The sequence below is a fragment of the Taeniopygia guttata genome, chromosome 2 (genome assembly GCF_048771995.1).
Source record: "Taeniopygia guttata chromosome 2, bTaeGut7.mat, whole genome shotgun sequence".
Lineage (NCBI taxonomy): Eukaryota > Metazoa > Chordata > Aves > Passeriformes > Estrildidae > Taeniopygia > Taeniopygia guttata.
This window is the reverse complement of record NC_133026.1, coordinates 140,436,146-140,456,573: the sequence shown is the minus strand read 5'-3', so window position 1 is coordinate 140,456,573 and position 20,428 is coordinate 140,436,146. Positions and strand designations below refer to the sequence as shown.

Sequence of the window (20,428 nt, the reverse complement as noted above, 5' to 3'; positions counted from 1 at the left end):
TGGAGAACTGAATAACATGCTTAAATATGTATAGCAGTTTTTCTCTTCTGAAACACTTCTGTCCCAAAGTGCCTAACAAAAATTTAACCCTTGCTGTATGCATTTTGGAGGTTTAGTTTGCTGGACCCCGGGGGTGGGATGTTTTTCTAGACTGATAAGCAGTGATTGGGTTTAACTCTGTTAGCCCACTCTCCCTGTATGAGCTGAGGATTGGAGATGCCACATCTATCCCTGCAAAGCCCTGGGGTATTGTTAAAAGCAGCTTGTAAGATCATGTTATGCCTCAGCCAGAGTGTCCTCCAGAGAACGCACAGCCGTGTGAAACACTGAGCGTGGTTATTTTGTACCTGATGCCATACAGAAAATGCACCTGTGGAGCAGGAGAGCTCTGCTATGGGACAGGGGATGCCCTGGGCTGCTGGGGTGATGATGGCTCCAGAGGCTTTCCTGGGAAGTGAGCAGCAGGCAGCCAAGTCTTGCACAGCAAGCACATGTTGGTAGATGCTGGGAAGGGTGGCCCTCTAGCACAGCTGCTGAAAGCAGGTTGCAGTTCACCACTGACTGACCCTTGAAAATTTAAGACTTTCGTTATGTCTGAAAGAAGCAGCACCACCATGGAAACTGATAGGAAGGAGTGGGCTTGACCTCTAAAAGAGGATTTTCTTCTTGCCCCATCATTACTGTGGGCAAATAGAAGCAGTTGAATCAGCAGCTCCTGAAAAACTTCCTGTCTTTTGCTGCAGAGTGATAAGCATGTAGTGAGCAGGAGAGAGGAGTCACATGGGGTCATGGGCAGTAGGGGTGACCCAGGCCAAGGTGGCAGTGAGATTTAGAGCTTACTGGGCAGACTTGGGTGTTGGGAATGCAGTTGGCCTCAGTACAGTTCTTGTGCCTGCCATGAATCTGCTTCTGTTTTTCATCTACAGAAGGGTAGTAACACTGATCTCCTTTGTTAAAGTATATGTGTACATGTATATACATGCATACATGCCTTGTATCTTTTTTTTTTTTTTTTTTTTTTTTAAGTATCAGTTTTCATATGTGGTACCTTTAGTGTTCCTGCACTAGAGGTTGAATATTTTGTTCTGGGATTTTAATTCTCCTAGGATGTGCAGCTCATCTGAAAATGAGGACAAGTGTAGTGTGCTCCACTTCATCAGAAGGAGCTGGCAATGTGACCCTTCCTTGGGCAGAGTTTTAGTACCCTCTTCCTCTGCCTGACTCTCATGCTGGAGAGGGATCACAGGATTTTCTCTGCCTTGCCATTTCTGGATAGCTGTTTTTTTACAAACAGATGTTTCGAGAAACCTGTCATCTCTGTTTTCCATTCCTGAGAGTGGATGAAATGAAAAGCACTCTAATTTTGTACTGTGTTCTCAGTTGTTATTTCTGTAAAGGCTTTGTTTATTTGAATAAGATTTTGGTATGTGAATGTGCTCACACCCTAAAATGTTATATTAAGCCAAATGTATAGGCTTTGCAAAATGTGAGTTCTAAAGCCTCTTTGTTTAACAGTAGCTGTTCTCTAAAAGTTTGTAGTCTAATGTCTTTAAAGGTAGCCTTTTATATGAAAAACATTCATTTTGACATTGATTATATTGACAATAGAGATTGTGTGTGTTTTTTAGAATACAAAAAAGCCCGCCAAGAGATAAAAAAGAAATCGTCTGATACACTGAAGCTACAGAAGAAAGCCAAGAAAGGTAACTTGCTTCATACTGTATTGTTAACAGTCTTCTGAGCTGTGCTCATTAACAAAGATTGAACAGTGATAGAACTTTCTACTGTAATGATCCTGCTCCTCTAATGTATTCCTGGTACCTACTTGGGCACTAGGATCCAATTACTATGTGTCATTTAAATCATATCTGAAGCTGCTGTCTGCTGTTATTGTACAAAAGCCTTAGAACTGCTTGTGCAAAGTCAATCATGCTTTAAAATAGAGCCCTTACTGCTAACTTTTTCTTTTTAGGAACACTGACACTCTTAATATGACTTGTGCAGATACCTTTAAAAATTTCTAGAATCTTTTAGAATCATATAAAAAAAGCCATTATGTAAATGTCCCCTAACTATTAACATTTCTCACTGTTCTTCCTTTCTGTCACTTTTCCTCTTTTTTCTTTTTTTTAACAGCCTGTAATCTCCTAAACCTTACTTTATTGATCAGACTGAGACAGTGGCATGGGTTGTTTTTGGGGAGAAGGGCTCTTTGCAATCATAGAAAACTAAAGATGATTGAGAAGAAAAAGGGAATTTTCCTAAAAGACAATTTGCCTTTTTTATCAGCTGTATCTCATGCTTCTGTTGCTCTTCCACCTCCACCTTGTCATAGGGGTTTCATCACTGTTTTGATGGAAACATGCAGCACTGCTAGCTGCAGCACTGCCATCAGTAAGGGTTTTACTTGGCCAAGTGCAAACCCCACCAGGCTTTGGAACATTGATAGGGACCTTGTACAGAGACTTCCTGATTCCATTTCCTGCACTGGGCTCTTCCCAGATGGGTCAGAAGTGTGCTTCGAGCAGCTCTCAGGCTGCAGCTTGAAACTTGTCCTTCCCTTCCTGCCTAAAACCTATGAACCCAGAGACAAGCAAAATAAATGCTGGAGTGGGGAGTTTCTTGAAATTTTCAAATTGTGTGTTACCTAGAACAGGTGACCTGTCTCTAACTGTCCTTCCATGTAGGTGAATCAATAATCCCACTGGTAGAAAGCCAGATGACTGGAAAACTGCTCTTGAATGTTAGCTGACTTTAGATAAGAAATGAGGAAAGGGGAAATGAAAGCCATCAAGAGGGAGCTTAGCTGGGTAGGTTCTGTGTCTGTCAGTTCAGTGTTCTAAATCAGAATGATGATCATTAGGGGACTATGACTTTTTGAGTTAGGATCTTATTTTTGGGTAATGCATAAACATGTTTGTCATTTTGTGTGATGAAATGTCTGACTGCAGACCAACAGCTTTATAGAGTTTGTGATATTCCTTCCATGTCTCCTCCTGTCTCTCCCCCACCTTTTCTAGTCTTATTTCTTCTTGTCCTTGTGTGATACAAACAACCCATCAGTGCATGGTAGGTAAGCACTGAGGAAAACTTAAAAGCGTGGAATGGTTTGGGTGGATGTCTGGGATCTGTGAGGAGGGGGCCATTTTTTGAGCCTGTTTCTATAGATTGACAGGTGTCTGGCTCCACCTCCCCTTAATCCTGCTTCTGAGTGTTCAATAAATCACTGCAATATTGAAGGAGGAGACATAATTTTCTGTGAAATGTGAAGAGGAAAGAGAAGTACTTAAAAGCTGCTGGAAAAAAAAAAAATACAACCCACTGTTCTTGTACTACAGATACCACCTGCATCTGTTAGCAGTGGTTAAAGCAAGCAGACTTGGTCCTTGAATTTTCTGCTTTCATATCCCCCTCCTCAAATGTGAGCCAAGTCTCATGATGAGAGTCAGGAAACTGGTGTTTTGTCCTCCTTTAGGATTAAATATCTTTTAGTGAGGAGTGGAACCGGCCTCATTTTGCCATCATTGTTGTAGCAGCCATAATGTGATTGAAGTTTTGTTTCTTTTTTTCTTTTTTTTTAATCTAATTCCCTTGCTTAATTTTGCCATTATGATGTTCTTTTGGAGTAGTGGTGAAGATGCTGTATTTCTGTGCTGTCCCTCTTGGAGCTGCTGTCAGACTCATGGTGTTTGCTGGGGGTTGAGTGTATGGGGCAGGTGTAGAGCTGAGGACTCACAGGTAGCCAGTACAGGGAAAAGAAGGAGCTGCAATATTTGTGAGGAGCTGCGAGTTGTTCTTATGGCCCCTGGGGAGGAGAGATGTGAGGAGGCCATGGTTTGTAAGGCTGTGAATATGAATGCTCAAAGCTGTTGGCCCCAGCAGGAGTAGTCAGGGGATGGGAGGAAGTTCTCCTTGCCTTCTTGCAAGTATCAACAATGTTTAAGCTAGAAGGAAAAAACAGGAGCAGATGCCTTTTCTCCTCGTTGTTGTTTTGATCTCTGTCTTGAGGAAATAAAGCTTTGGTCTCACTGCAATGTCAAATGTTGTTGTGAAAATGTTTTTGTATGTACCCATCTTGACAGATCTGTTCAATGTCCTGTGTGTGAAGTATGTTGCTCTTCCTTTTACTGAGGGATAAAAGAAAGATCAAGAAAGGGTTTATTTCGTAACATGATAAAGCTGCAGAAGTGATTCTGCTTTAGGACACAAATGAGGTTTGAACTATGGGAAAACTATACTGGCAGGCATGTGGCTGAGTGCATGAATGGTTTCCTGTGCCTTCAAGTCTCCTGTTTATCTGTCTTACAGACTTTTTTTGTTCTGTTCTTCCTCAAGCAGGACCTGTCCCTTTGATATTTCTGTAAAGTTACTGACTCACCTATGGAAACTCTAAATAAAACAACCAATTCATTCCCTTCCTAGCATTTGTAAGAATACTTTTGAATTAACTTTATGATTGCCTGTGGGCAAGCGGGATGTTTGCTGAATCCTGGATTTGCTTCAACACTGTGCATGCTACTGTAAAGGTCCTTTAAGCTTATTCTGCTATTTCCCATCTGACCTTATGGCAAAGTGTTTCTCTTCTGCTTTGGGCAGCTCCAGATGGAGGAGCTCAACTATAAGCCTCTCCTTTCCTCATTCACATCCTGGCAGTGGTGTCCCCTGGCCCTGACAGGCTGCAGGGCTGTCTCTCACAGCTGATGCTGCAGCATGCACAGCAGCTCCTTGCTCCTTGCCTGCAGCCCAAGGACGTTTAGGAAGGAGGGTCCTGAGCTGTGTGGCTTGTCCTGGCAGGAGTGCTGCAGGTTGGGCTCCCTGCCTTAGCTCTGGGGTGCTGAACCCACGGGGGTTTGTTTGCCTGTTCCATGGCTTCTGCGTGCTCTGTTTGTTCCTGTTCCATGTGGCCAAGGTCAGCGTTCAGGCCGGGCATTTAAGATCACGTATTAGAAATTATGTTTGCAGAGTAAGTATGTTCATTGCTATAAGGGTCTTTCCAAAGCTTGAAGTGATCTGGAAAACACCAAACTTTCCAAATAAAACAGAAGGAAGTCCAGGGTCCCTTCTGGAAGTTTGTTAGGATATTTTTACTAAAGTGACACAACTGTGAAACGAAGGTCTTGCATTTCAAAAGACTCACTGAGAAAATTTTTACCCTATTTGTTGCCTTTAATTATTAAAAAAAGATCCACCTGAAGCTAAATCTATGTCATCTTAAATAGGATCCTGGTGCACCTCCCTGATTCATGCAGTCCCTGAGGGTCTCATGGGGATCTTCAAGGTTCTTCCTCAAGGCCTCCTTACACCCACTGGGAACAGGCCCCTAGGGCTTGTTGCCCACCCCAGCGTTGACACTTTGCTCGTGTCTGAACAGATGAAGTTGTGTAGTGCATGGAATTGCAGACATCTTCTAAATTGCTCTTTGTTTTCAGACAAACACTGGCCATCAGAAATCAGCCCAGCTAACCTGAGTCAGCAGAATAATTATGCATATACTTAAAATAAATTCCATGTTTAGGTTTTTGCTGATTCAGGGCCTCACAAGTGGATCCATAGCTGCTAGGAGCTGTTGATGCTATATTGAATCTAGAGAAAGTCAGCAGCTGTGGCTCTGCATGTAACCATTTGGGAAGGTCAACAAAATGCATGATTCTTGAAGAAGAAATGATCAAGTGATTAAATTAAAATATATCTGAATGTGTAAAATCTGGAGTGCATGTTGGGTCTATTTTCTGTATTTCAGCTTGGCTATTAATGAATAAATAAACAGGTTTCCCTCCTACCTATAACATGACTGGTAGGTTTAATTTTCAGGTTCTTCATGTGACACTGTTTGAGCTTTGAGGAAAATGTTTAAATCCAAGTGTATGTGTAAGAAGCTGTTGGATGTAACACTCCTAATAATATAACACATGTTAATAAGAAAACTGAGTTTTATCTGTTAGACATGTAGAAGTTTCTGCAGAATTCCCTTAACATTCAATACAACATTTCTTCTTGTGTCCCCATCAATGCTGAGTATCGAAACTGGCAGTCGTTCCTTTTGAGTATGCAGCAGTTTTGGAAAGTATTCTTTGATTCTAATGAAATTCAGAGAAGAGAACATGATTTTTAATTTCCTGTAGAACGTGATTATTCATTTGCTGTAATACTACCAAAAGTGCTTTTCCTTCCTCCTGGTTAGCAAAGATGATGTCTTTGTGTTTTAGAGCCTTTTTTTAGGTGTTTTTTTTTTTTTTTGTTATCCTCTGGTCTTTGTAATATTGTTAGAATGCTCTCAAGGATGGGTATGCAAAGCCCGTGACTCTAAACTAAAAAGCATAAAGCTCTTCAATGCAATTATAACTGAAGACTGTCTCAGTTCTTACAGCAAGTGCTGACCCTCTCATTCAGGCACTTTGCACTCCTTCTGTGGCACTTGCCCCATCTGGAGTGGCAGGCTGGAGGGGGAGAATCCCTGGCCAGAGCCTTCCTCCCCAGGAGGGAGCCTCATTCCTCTAAATTGATCAAGTGTGCCACCATTACTGAAGTGAGAGCCAAAACTCTGTGGAGTCAGTAAGATGCAGCTCGGAAGGAGGGAAGCTAATGAGCAAATTATCCTTATCTTTTGCTAGAAAAAAATCCTGTGTGGATGAGGCCATGGTGCCTGCAGGGCTTTTTTGTGAGTTTTGTTGTTTTAGGGTTTTTTCCCCTGCAAGCTTATAATGTGAGCTCTCCTTTACAAAAATGCAGTGAAGACATGCTGCTAAATCAGTGACTGAAGACATTTCTTTGATTTACTTTCATTCCTTGAGTTTTGAAGGCCTCTTGATAGTTCCCCTCTTTTTGACAGCAAGCCAGTTTTATTGCAAAATTTTATTATATAAAGTCTTTTTAATTAAAGTACACATATCATATTTAATCTTTTTGATGTTCTTCCACATTGCATCAGCAATTAGGTTTTTGTTTAATTAGCAATCTGTTAATGTAATTGCAGTAGAGAACATCAAGAAGTGCTGTGGTTACTCACACAGCATCAGTCTAGAGTTCTGCATGTTTGAGTTCCTTCTTCCCTGCGAGGGGATGATTTGTGCCACTTGACCAGAGTCTGGTTATCCGTGTTGTGCACTTTCTCTGAAGCACAGGTTACACCTTCTCACTGAGGAGTCTAAACTGTGTGGTTTTCATTTGCAACAGCTCACCAGGATGCAAAACTAATACATTTGTCTTTATCAGCAGCAGAAGAAGTCAAAATAGTCTAGTCCAAACTACTCCTATCTTGTCTTGGCGCTGATGATAATGTCTAAATTCTAGGAATGCTGGAATACCAGTTTGACTTTTTTTATTTTCCTTTCTGTGTCAATTTTGTGTCCTGCAATTTCTCACCATGCGCACGTGCCTGACAGCTGAGGCTCTGGGTAAGTCTGTGCCATGCTGTGACCCTGGTGGCTGGTTTATTGTAGCCCTTGCTGTGGCCTCTTTATGGTGTCTGGTCTCCACTAACTGCCTAGACTTTAATTTCTAATGCAACTAAGATATTGCCTAATCTTGATGAACAAACCATCTTTTGATTTATTTTCTTTTGGCATCTAATTGGAACACTGTAAAAGAAGAAAACCAGTCTTGTGGATAAACCTCTGGTTTATTTTAGAAAGGGATAACATGGACAGATAAATCTTGTCACAGCTGGGAGAGAAGTTAAATGGAATAGACATGTCATCAAGGTGATGTTCAAATAATTGAGTATCTTATTGTTAATATGACTTTTAAAGTCTAGAGCCTAAAGTCCTTAATGTTGGTCTTTGTAACCTGTGATCCAAACTCCCTTTTTTATGAAAATCGCATGCATCTTTCTTACCTGATAGATAAATCACTATATTTGCTTCATGCTGGGGAAATTGTTGGAATTCAGCATCACAATTGTCTCTTGTTGCCTGATCACATCTCAAATATGTTTAAATTGGGGTGCTGTTTCAGCTATTTTGCAAATTTAAAGTAGCTGCCTTGAGATCCCATTGTGAATGAAGCATGGTGTTTCTGAATCTGAGCAAAGTACTCATACCTGCACTTGTAAGTGTGGTGATGTAGGTGTTGCCTTTGGGAGAAGCCTCAATTGATAAATCAGCAAGCTCTCAAACAAGACACCTCCAGTGGGTTCCTGGAGCTGGGCCTTTTTGAGGCTGCTGCTTGTCCCCATTTTTTGAAACCACGCATTGTGGTTTTCCTGGTTTGTAATTCAATCTATAAATGCCATTTGGCAACTTGTAGCTTTCCTGTTAAGGCAAAACTTTGCACTTTTGAACATGAGCAGCTGACTCAGATCTCCAGTAGCCAAAAAAAAGACTCAGATTTGGTTTCTGAAGGAGTCTGAGGTTAAACCCAATTATGAGGTTTATGGTGACAGAATTCTTCTGTTCTCAGCACAGGTCCTTATTAGTTCATTTGTTGGCTTTATTGTGCAAAACTTATAAGAGCTTGTTCATTCTGGCAGCTGGAGCGCGTGTGCTCTTGTAAAGAAGGTGGTTTGGGAATGGCTGACTTGGAGCCTGCTTTGATTTGTACAAGTAGAGGTGGACTCAGCATTGTCTCATACCGGGTAAATTCTGCCACTCAGTCAAGTGACCAATATTGAACATTGAAGTTCTGTGCAGATGCTTAAAAAAGTAGAAGGGAGCAGTCTTTCTGTGAGGACATGGAAAACAGTAATTCTACCAATATTTGCTGCATTGCATTGTCAGTAACAGCATTACTTCAGCAGTCCAACTTGCACAGAGAGAATTTTAAAATTATTTGGTGTTGCTGAGAGTTTTGCTAGTATGTCTTATAAAATATAGGCATGAAATGGTGTTGAAAATTAGGTTTCCTTTTCTTTTTTCCCTAATATTTTTCATTTACTACAGATTTTTTTGAACAATAATTTGATTTTTTATTTTAAAATTTGCATGAGGCTTTCAGCCAGGATTCACACAAAATACTGTAAAATGCAAGTTCTATTGCATGTTGGTCCTCTAAAGCACTTGCATGTCATGGTAATGATGTAAAGCACCTGCTGTGAGGATGACATTGAGACTGTCCTTGAAGTAGCAGCAGATCCATGTTACGTTTGATGAGCCGCAGTTCAGCTCCCTGCACATGATTAGCTGTCACATGCCTGTGTCCAGCTGTCGGTCACCAGGCTGTTGGAGCATGGTGTTGTTGGAGAATTCCATCCACAGCTTCTGGTCTTGCATTTGTGCTCCTCTCTGCTTCACCAGAGCTCCTCTTTGACAAAGGCTGGATTTGAATTCCTCCTCAGTGTTCAGGTTGTTGACTTGTTCTTCTGGGTGCAGCTGAACATGCTCTGCAAAGACATCCCTACCTCCCATATGTCAGCCTGGTTGCAGATCGGTGACCTGTGACTACATTGGATGCTTTTGACCATTGCTGTTGCTGGTTGCTGTGGTGGGTCACTCAAACCTGCCTGCAGCTGGGCCAGGAGTGTCCTTCCAGGTGCACTTCCACAGCTGCTGCATGATAAGGCTCTTCTGGAACTATCTTACGTCATTGTGGTAGTTGTGTTGGTGTGGAAGTGTTTTGGAATGCATAGCCTAAAGGCCAGAGAATGTCTACTGGAGGGAATAATCACTTGCTGATGTTCCTCTTGAAAGTGTGCCTTGTGACCACAGCAAATATACTGCAATCAAAAATGCTGCTTTGGCCAATTAACCTTATCCGTGTCGTTCAGGGAGGAAAAGAACTGCACTGCTCTCCAGTGGTCGATACTCCCTGCTGAGATAAGTAGCAGATTCAAATCAGTGGAGACCCAAGGTGTCTTGAGGAGCAGAGGTGGTCAGCAGTTGGCCCTCACACCTGTGGTGTTCTCTGGGTGTAGGAGTGCTGCTGTAGGGATGTGCTCTGCACTGCTTAGCAAAGGAAACTGGTCCAATTAGGCAGAGATCTCATCCCTCAAATTTCCTGAGCTGAGTGCAGCTGGCGATTCAGGGAGTGGGAAGAGCTATGCCTGCTTTCAAAAGACTTGCTAGATTGATGTCTGCATTGTGCAGCTTTCAAAGGATGTTGATAAAGCTTTCCTCCTCTTAAAATATGAGTTATGAGAAGTCACCAGGAGAAAACTGTATTCATCTGTAAACATCTGACTTCAGAGCTTCATCTGAATGATTCACCTAAGCTTGTTTCCTGCTCGGAATTATACCTGAGACAGCTTCTGTGTTTTCACAGACTGCCCAAATGCCCCTGAGCATAAAAACAGGTCTGTGAAAATACTGGTGAGACTACAAATACTGGTGAGTGTCTGTTGCTGTACTGACTCACTGGAAGAAATAAAATGGGAATTTTGTAGAGGTACAGAGGAAGTTGGAGAGTGGTTTCGTTTTACACATGCTTTGGCCAAAGGGTTAAAATACCAGCCTGAACATTATCCTCATGACTTTGTTGAATTGAGTGAATTACACAGGTGGAAGGAAATGAGAGTTATTCTTGCCCCAGGTTTTGACTGCTCTTGTTTCTCTGGTCCAAGATGTCCTGCTCTAAGGTCCACAGAAAGTACCAAAGTTCACTATAATTGAACCCACTTTGTCAATGATGTCCAGTTGCTTTTAAGTGCGTGTGTTCTCACTGCATAGGCAAATGCATTTAACAAGATTTACTGCATTATGTGCATTATTATGGTGGAGCAGCTGAATGTTTATAGCAATTCTTCAGAGCTGAACTAATGAGTGCTCAATTTAGTTTGCAGCTAATATATTTTGCACTTGGTACCTCCGTGATAGTGAGCCAGTATTTAGGTTTGAACAGCAGGTAGTTATTTTACCCATTGTAATTCCAGGCAGCACTCAGAAAGGGCCTGAGCAATCACAGGTTTCTGTTTCCTAAAGAATTTGAAAGAACAACTCCAGAGGAGTATGAAATGTTTAACCACTACATCTGATGGCAGAGTATGGAGAGGGACTGAAATGTACAGAGTGGTCTTGAAGCAGGAAGGCCCAAGGGTCTCCTGAGGGTGACAGACAAAAAGGCACAGGACCTTCAGGGAGGTACCCAATACTCTGCTATAACTTACTTCTGGTAGATGCTGATTTTGATGGAGGAAGCAGAGGACCTTCAGACTCTGTTCTTCTTAAAGTTGATTTACTTCTGAGTAAGTTTTACAACCACATTAGAGCAGCCAGACTGATCTGCAGGAAAACTGCTGGAAGTTTGGTACCAGGTGGCCTTGGCAGTGGCAGTGTCCATGTTGCACTGCATGTGATTTTTCCAGGATCCATTGCAGAGCTCTGCATGTGGGTGTCGGTGCATTTTTTATGGACTATGTCTAACTCTCTACAGAGGAGATTTGGATATATCCAGCCTGTAATTCCACTAAGCCAGCACAATTCTCTTTGCTTCCATCGCTGCTCTCTTTTCCTGCAGCTCTGGCTGTGTATCAGTGCAGGGAGGTTGATGGCTTTGCCTTGCTCTGCAGTATTAAGGAAATATATATATAATAGTAAGGCAAAGGTTTTTCCTTTTTAAGCCTGACATGGACTCATCTGCATTTTGTACTACACACATAAAGAGTCTTTTTTCCTCTTGCTCTTAGCTTTAAATCCTTTGTGCAGAAAGGTTATCATCCAAAAAATTAATTTTGGGTAGCTGCCTGTAACTCACCCACCATTTTTTCAGTGTTATGTTCCTGGTAGTTACATTGCATGTGATGGCATTTCTGGGAGATTGGCAACAAATTTATACAACTGAGGTCTGCTGCATGAAATCATCTTCCAACTGCAATGTTATTGATTATAGTATGTCTAAGCAGCAGCTCTTAATTCCTAGAGGAACATTTTTTTTGGCTTGATGCAGCATAAGCAGTCAGCACAGAATACTTAGCTGTCACAGAAAGTTTTGGTATTATGAGTTGACTGTAATTAACATAATAAAGCTTTTTATTGCAAAACATTGGAATTTAATTGTATCCATTGACATATATTGGACATATATATATATATATATACACATATATATGTCCAATATATATATATATATATATATATATATATATATAATATAAAACCTATGTTGAGAGATATGGTTTAGTTTGGACTCAGGAACGAAGAAAATGGTTTAAGCAGTTGGTTTGTGCAGAGTACTCAAACCCAGTGGTCCAATGATCAGTAACATGTCCACAGTAGCATTTTGTATAGGAGATTGATCCATTCATTTAGTGGCTCCACAAAATTCTCACTAGGACCTTGGTAAGCATAACTGCAAGAAGGTAGAGGAGTATACCTGGGCTAGTGATTTACCTGGGCTAGTTTATTTATTTGTGAAAGTTGTTCTTTCATCTCCCAGTTAGTAAGGTGTTGGTTTTCGGTAAGGATGATGTGAAGAGTTTCTACAGCTAATGCTCTGATAAAGTCCTTATCTAAAATGCTGTCTTTGGCTTGTTGAAACCTTTTGGATTGAGCTGGATTTCTATTCTGTGCAAAAGGGGAAAAAATAAATGCTTTGAAATGCTTGATTTAATTGAGGGGGGGAGCATCCTTACTGATTTGAATGAAGGGAAAATGCTGGTTGAGGCTCAAATTGCAAAAACACAATCCAGTAGCAGTGCTGGCTGAAAATCGTGTCATCTTCTCTGGAGAGGCACAGTTTTGACAATATGTGCTCTTGATTGTTTCCTGCATACAGGACGGGGTGACATTCAGCCCCAGCTGGATAGTGCTTTACAAGATGTCAATGATAAGTACCTGCTGCTTGAAGAAACTGAGAAGCAAGCTGTCAGAAAAGCTCTGATCGAGGAGCGCGGCCGATTCTGTGCTTTCATCTCGATGCTGCGCCCTGTGATCGTAAGAGCTCTTCGTTTTCAGTCAGGACAATTCACAGATTAGATAAGTGCCCAGAAGCCTCTGAAGAGAGTATCTCGTTATGTTTTAGGAATTAATTTCTAGAGCCAGAATACAGCCTGTATCTCTCTCTGTCTAGCAAGTGGTGAGAGTTGGGACCTTTCTTGTAGGCGCTTGAAGTAATTGAGCAGTGAAAAACACTGAATACCTTCAAGGTGACTGATGGGTAAACAATGAGCATGAAGACTCAAGTCAGTTTGTGTTCTTTATGCAATCCAGTCTGAGACATTGCAAATGCAGTTTTTTCCACTGCTTTCCTTCTTAACATCACATTTTAATAGAAATCCTCCTTACTCCTACTCCAGTGTTAGGACTGATAAATGTTTCAAGACCTCCCCTGAGTATATAATGACATTATCTGACAAATTGCAGGCTGCTTCTGTGCAGGTTTCTGATAGCTCCTTTCCTTCTACATGACAGTTTTTCAGTTCATTGGAAAGGTTTGAGTAAATTTTCATCATCTCAGGTAGTCTGAAGCCTGACAAGGAATTGTTCATGGCTTTGTGCAAGTGAGATGCATTTCTGAAGGGTCACCAACCTACTGGGAAAATGTTCCCAATGCTTGTTTACAGAGAGCATCAGTCTCAATAGAAAACCATAGTTAGAGAATTAGAAAAGACATGGCTGAGCAGGAGAAGGTGAATTCCAGATTCAGAGGACCTGGAAGAAATGGTAGCTAAGGAATTACTGTGGTACTTTACAGTGCAGGAATCGTCATCTGAGTTAGCTGTCAATGTAAATTGAGCCAGAATCAATCATGGATGTATTATTAATGCTCTGTACATGTATAATGTGTTTAACTTAACTGTCAAAAACTGTGAATTTGACCCCTGTTTACACTCAAGCTTAAAATTGCTAGGGCACATTAATGAGTGTACATAGAATGGTTAGGTATTTGTCAAGTGCAGCAAAACTGACGCTCTTTTTCTGAATGTCACAAAAAGAAGGCTTAGACTTACTTAGCTTGTTGATGAGAGAAAAGATTTCTGGGCCTTAGAATCTATAGCAATCTTAAAAGTAGTTATGAAACTCTAAATTAATATGTTCACCCTTCCATAATTAATGTGGAAAGAAAATGCAGCTCTACTGGGCATCCCCACAGTCATCAGCAAAACGATAAAGGTCATATATTGTGTTAGAGGTCTGATTTTTAAAACCAAGCCTGTGGTTATCCTGGCTTGTTTTTCTTTTCAGGAAGAAGAAATATCAATGCTAGGAGAAATAACCCATTTACAAACCATATCAGATGACCTGAAAAGTCTCACCATGGATCCACACAAATTGCCATCCTCAAGTGAACAGGTTAGCTCTTGTTACCTGGAAAACATTTTATTTGTGCCTTGCACAGCTTTTTCTGTTGTCTTGTGAGGAATATTGACTACCAGTGTTTAGTGCTTTAACGTGATGTTTTGTAATAGCTTTTTAGCAGAAAGGCCATTTTCAACATAAGCAATTAAAAAAATCTCTTTTGTTGTGAACATTTTTTTCAGGGGCTGAGTGCCCCTAAAATATTTGGCGAGACCAGAGTGAAGTGGTAGCAGTAACACTTTGAAGGGTATGAAGATGCCTGATTTCTGTGGAGAGTGCTTGAGAAATGAGTGTCATCTCCTTGCCCTACGTTTGAACTCCCTGTCTTTTTGTAGTCACAAAGTTGCTGGGGTTGTGTAGCTTGATGGAGTCTAACATTTGAGCATTTTTCCACGGTGTCCTTAAAATTCATAGGAAAATGTGTGTCATTAAACAAATCCACTTAGGACATTTTTCTGCAACCCTGCTGTGTGAACTCAGGGGTTTTTTTCATACTTTAAAATCACCTTATCATTGACCTAGAAGTATAAAGCTCTGTTGTGGGTGAATACTAAATATTCAATTAATTGTTTAAAATGTTACAGTACTTCATCTCAAAGGCTGTATAATTTTTTTTAAGTCAAAACAAACAAAACAAAAGAAAGAAAAACTAGAAAAGCCTCCTTAGTGCAAAAAACCAAATATCCACTTTACTTTCTAAAAGTTTTCTTTCCATTTAGATCTGAACTTAATTTCTATGGTGGCAGTCTTAGTGTTGAAGTATGCTAATACTGGGAAAGCCAAGGATGAAACTGACTCACCTGTGTGATACAGTGTAATTTTGGTAGAGAACTGAGACTGAAGTGGCACTGAAAGTTTGTGGCAGGGATTAATGTTGTATGACAAGCAGATGCTTTATTTTACTAGGGTGAAAATTTTTCCACATCCTTGATGCTATTGATTATCTTTCATCAGGTAATTTTAGATTTGAAAGGTTCTGATTACAGCTGGTCTTACCAGACTCCTCCATCCTCTCCCAGTACTACCATGTCCAGAAAATCCAGTGTTTGCAGGTAAGTCAATTTGTAATATTTATTTTTAACCTGTTGGGGGAAAAGAGAGGCAAATTCAGACTGTGAAATGGATTTGTATTCATTCTTAGATCTTAAATAGCAAGTCTTACTGAAACAGTCCCTCATGGTCTTTACTCATTTAAGTGTGTGCTGGGGATATTAAAAAGGATGGGCATGACTGATCAACTTTTGAACTCAACACAACATGAAGATGTTTTTGATTCAGTTCTCTTCAATCCATTTTGGATCAAAGAGCAGACTGTACTGATCTAAACTCTTGAGATTGTCCGTTCATAATTTCCTTTTCTGTTTCTCATGTGATGACTTTTTAGATTATTCTAAGTAGCTGTTACTAATCAGTAAGTTAAACTATTTGAAAAGGGGAAAAACATCCTTGACAATTGCCCTATCAGTGGTAGATGGAAATGCTTTTTTGATACAAGTTTTTTTGACTGTTTAATGCTGTCTAATGCTGTCCTGAAATATGTTGAAACACTGGATTCTGTCTATGCTTTCTCTGTAAAAACTGTTTTCTCTCATAAAACAGTTTATTAGCATGTTGCCCCCATATCCTGGTGTCTGCATTTACTCTTTCCTTTTACTGAAAAGGAAGATACCGTGTTGTGTATTCTGCTCAACACCTCTCTAGCTGCTCTCAAATGACTACCTTTCAGTTTGCTTTATGATCTACATACTACAGGTTCCCTGTGTATGAGCAAAGTTACCTACAGCATGTCAGAGCAAGTGAACACGACTTCTATGTACCTACTTGTCTCTGCATGCAGATATATATAAAAAAAAGTCCGTACTTTTATATATATATATGTGTGAAAATGTGCATATTTAGAGCAATGAGCACAGGCTTAAAGATGCAATATCCTGAAGTTGTAAAAGAAAATGGCAAAAAATCCCCAAAAATTAATCATCTCTTCGTAATCAATTTTATCTTCTTGTACAGTAGAACCGGTATGGCACAGACTGACGTGTGGGTGAAGCAAAGCAGAGCTCCCCTTGCTCTGCTCCCTGCTGACTGGCACATCTTCTTTGTACGTGGCCTTGGTGCACAGGAGGTGCAGCCTCACCTGTGCATCCTTGAGAGCCATCCTTAGGTCAGGCTGCTGCCAGTGCAGCAGGGAGCTGCCATCAAACTGGTGCATCCTGCTGGTCCTGCTCAGCCACCCCAGCAGGAAATTCCAAAAGCTCACACATTTTGGCTCTCATGTCCTACTGTCACTCATGGATTCTGAGGATTAGAAATCAGTCTCTTCCTTTGAAAAATGACTTTGGTTTGTTTTAATGGATATTAATTTTGGGGTTTAATTCTTTGGTTGTCCTTGTTACTGACTAAAGCTCCATACCCAGTGGCTTGGCTTCACTCCATGTGCTGTCATGTGTCTTTATCTGGTAGGAAGCCTTCAAGTGGGCAAACCGTGTCCCAGGTACTGTGAAATGTGGGAGTTTGGTGATGCTTTCAGAAGTCTCACACGCTGTCCTGCTGGCTGTCTGCAGCAGCATGCCTAGAGGCAGACTTTTAGATGAACTCCAGTGTCTTTGGTCCCCCTGCTAGAAATGCCATTGACACTCTGGGCCAAGTGTAAGTCAGAAATAGGAGAGAACCATCAGCAGACACTTTCTGAGGAAGTGCCATGCTCAGGGAGGGCATGTAGCAATTCCTTCATCCCTAGCCTGAGTTTGAAGTCTGAGTGGTTAAGATTTGATCATTTAACTGACACTCAAGATAAAATGCCATTTTCTCTTTGGTTGCCAGGGATACTGCAGCTGCTTATGGTTCTTTACTGATATATATGTGCATATATATATATATATTTAATTTGTCAACATTTTTCTTTTCCGGTTTATGCTGCCTGTTGCTAGAGACATGTGGAATGTTAATTGTACTGTATATGGGTCTCTCCCCACCCCGCCCTTGTGTCTTTTCCTCTCCCCTTTCCTTTCTCTGTTCCTTTTGTCTCTCACAGCAGTCTGAACAGCGTTAACAGTAGTGATTCCCGGTCCAGTGGCTCGCACTCGCACTCACCTAGTTCACACTATCGCTATCGCAGCTCCAATCTGCCTCAGCAGGCACCCATGAGGCTGTCCAGTGTGTCCTCCCATGATTCTGGATTCATGTCCCAGGATGCTTTCCAGTCCAAATCGCCATCCCCCATGCCACCAGAAGCACCTAACCAGGTACGTGCAAGCATGAGAACAAAAACCTGAGTGTGAGCTGGACTCTCTAACTTAGCTCACCTTTCAGAAAAAGGATCTGGTGTGGTTTTGGGGTACCTGGAATCAGATTAAACATTGAGGGTAAGGGTTGTCTCAGAGCATTTCATTTATCCAAAAGCTGGGCCTCTAGCTGGAGTGATTTATGCTGCTTTGGCATAAAAGGGATGAGTCGCTCCTGGGCTATACACTTTTCCCTCTGGTCCTGGAGGGAGCCTAGATGCCCAACTTTGAGATAAACACAGACAACCAAGAGCAAGAAGACCCACCTAATAGAGGGAATAATATTCACTTTACCCACTGAGGTTACCAGTTAATATCCTGCACAGGTTGCAGATGGTTAATGTCTGGTGGCTCTTTGCTGTTTAATGGGCAAATATTGATGCCAGAACATCCTTTTGACAGCCACAGTACTGATACTGGTGGCTTTGGCATTAGAGAGACTTCTTTAAGTCCTCCTCTGCAATGGGTCTGGGATACTCTAAATGCCACCAGCATTATCATACGGAATTAGTTTTGCCATTTTTTATGACACCCATTTCTGTGGATAGACTTGAATTTTGGACTCTCAGTTGAGGACCTTGCAGAAATAAGGTTTCTGCATGAAAATGGGACGTATTATTAATTCTTTATGGAGCTCATAAGAAATGGGTTTTTGTGTAGTCATATATAATAACATCCTGAAGCCAGTCAGACGGAGAGGATTTCACTAGAAATATAAGCAAACTGCCCCTGAGCATTTTTGGGTCTGCAGAAGAAAGCTGCTGCTCTATTTGTTCATGGCATCCTTCCTCTAAAAACTCACTGGCCATCTGCAGGCAGAGATTTGCAATGCTCTGTGGCCTGTATCTTTCAGCACCTGAATTCTCTTAGGTGTTTTTTTGGTTTTTTTTTTTAAAGAAATCACACAGCAACTGTAATATTTTTAAACAAGGCTGAATTGTTTTTCTCACATTATAAATCCCATTGAAAATCTTACCTACAAACTGAAAAGGATCTAGTGTCCTGTTGTTGAGTATTACTTACATTAATACACCCTGAGGTCATTGGAGAAAAACTGTCTTTTACTTCATAAATGTAGTTGCTCTCCTTTTTACATGTTGGGCAGTAGGTAGTTTTTTAGGCATGGTTGGGGAGTGTTAATCCTAATGGTCAGCAAGTGTTAGTGGTTATCAAGTGTCACCTGCCCATGGAAACTGCCCTAGACCACCTTTGATAGCATACAGACCCTTGCCTTTGGCAGAACATTTAGTAAGTAGTACCCTTAGAGAAATTTTTAAAGTATCATCCAAAACAGCACTGGTTCATTTAGGCTTGGAACACGTTCTCAAGGGAAGCTCAATGGTTTTTAAATTTTATTTCCTTCTTTCATTTTAATAGAAATGCATTCTTTTCAAATGATACCTCTTCTGTCCCCAGTCTGGACACAGCAGCTGTTTTTTAATAGATGACATCCTGAAGAACTTTGTGCACACTAATAAAATGAATGTTTTGTTTAGATTGGCTATGGCTAACCTAAGTGAAATGCAAAAAAGTAAATGAGCAATAATAAAGTAAACTGGAATAGTAACAAGGTAAGGAAGTTGACTTTTAAGATACATACATCAGTTACACATGCTAGCATCATCTTTGGTTTTCATAGTATCCACTGCACCTGCATAAAAGGGCAGTAATCCACATGATGATGCTATGTTTGCAGACAAGGATGTAAATTTGCAATTGCTCTTAGCATGAAAAAAACCAACACCTCTCTTTGCAAATTCCCCTGTTATCAGAGGAGAGAACTTAGGCTGGTATCAGGTGGCAGAACATCCTGAAAGTCGATGGGAGTCATGCTGATTTACACCAGCTAAGTTCATATGCTTTCACTTCATTTTAGAAACTGTCCATAAGGTTGCAAACTGATCCAAGCATCACTTGAGCTTTTCATGAGCTGTAGAAGGCTGCAGCAGTGTGACAAGTGTAGTGTGTTGGTATAACAAATAGGTTTGTGCTCTGTATGTCTCTGGTTCTGTTTACCTTTACGCAGAGGAAAAGGTAACGGATCATTGCCTGGCTGCTTCATCTCTGCTTAAGTGTCTCGCTTTGTGTGTTCAGCACTAAGTAAATGGTGTGTGTTGTGCTGACAGGTGACTGTGGCTGTGAGCTGAGCAGACGCTGTTCAGTGGGCAGCGGTACCTGTTGTGTCTCTAACCAGCTGACAGATCTCCCCGTGGGGCTGTGCTTGGAGCATCGGGGCTGGGGGGCAGGAGGCTGCTGCTCTGTCTCAAACACTGATGACATTGTTTCTAGCAGTGGCACTGAGAAGGCAGAAAAGCAAGCTCTGGAACCAACAAAGGAGATTAAAAGCTGTATATCTTGTACAGGTGGACACTTTAACGATGTTTGCTAGCTACATGCTGTGGCATATGTTGGATCAACAAAGCCCTTTCTCACTGAATAATGAGTTTTAGAAAAAAAAGTAGTAGGGGGCTATATATAATTCCATATAGGAATGTGAATATATGATTTTTGTGAAGCTATTTTGTATATAAGCTTGCCTATATTTTAGGCAAGCAAGTGTCACTGAAAAGTAAATCGAATTTCTGCAAAATCCCAGACGAGGTGGCGGGGGGAGTTGGTGGGAATCTCAAACAAAGAGTAACTGGAGATTGAAACAAGATACAGACAATACCAGATGAGAGATGTCTGACAAAATGAAGATTGCTCTCCAGGCTGTAGTTGTTAGTAGGAGTAGTAAGTCTTTACCATTACCACACTTAGCACAGAACATAGGAAAAAGAGCAATTATAAAAACAGACTGCTCTTCCACTGGTGTGTGAGGATTACCTTTCTGCAGTTGCTGGGAGTAAAAGTGTTAGCCTGTAGCACATGGCTGAACATGTGGGAAGGTCACTGTAAAAGGCTTTAATCATAATTAAAGGGGTACATTTGGATGTAGCTGAACAGCTGGAAAAGCATCACAGGTCTCTTTCTGGAGTGGAA

General features: G+C 41.0%; 1 protein-coding gene across 15 annotated transcripts in view; it reads left to right on the top strand.

Annotated features, from left to right (window-relative positions):
* MTSS1 (MTSS I-BAR domain containing 1) overlaps window positions 1-20,428 on the top strand; it is a 126,796-nt gene that overhangs the window by 93,692 nt on the left and 12,676 nt on the right. For 5 of the 15 annotated variants that reach the window (XM_030266669.4, XM_030266675.4, XM_030266672.4 and 2 more), the window contains 5 exons: window positions 1,629-1,703; window positions 12,643-12,800; window positions 14,052-14,159; window positions 15,120-15,217; window positions 17,197-17,407. In XM_030266669.4, the coding sequence (XP_030122529.4) occupies window positions 1,629-1,703; window positions 12,643-12,800; window positions 14,052-14,159; window positions 15,120-15,217; window positions 17,197-17,407 (650 nt within the window). Of the gene's footprint in view, window positions 1-1,628; window positions 1,704-7,382; window positions 7,395-12,642; window positions 12,801-14,051; window positions 14,160-15,119; window positions 15,218-17,196; window positions 17,408-20,428 lie in introns of all 15 variants that reach the window. The other 10 variants (XM_030266673.4, XM_030266667.4, XM_030266674.4 and 7 more) reach the window with 4 other exon arrangements.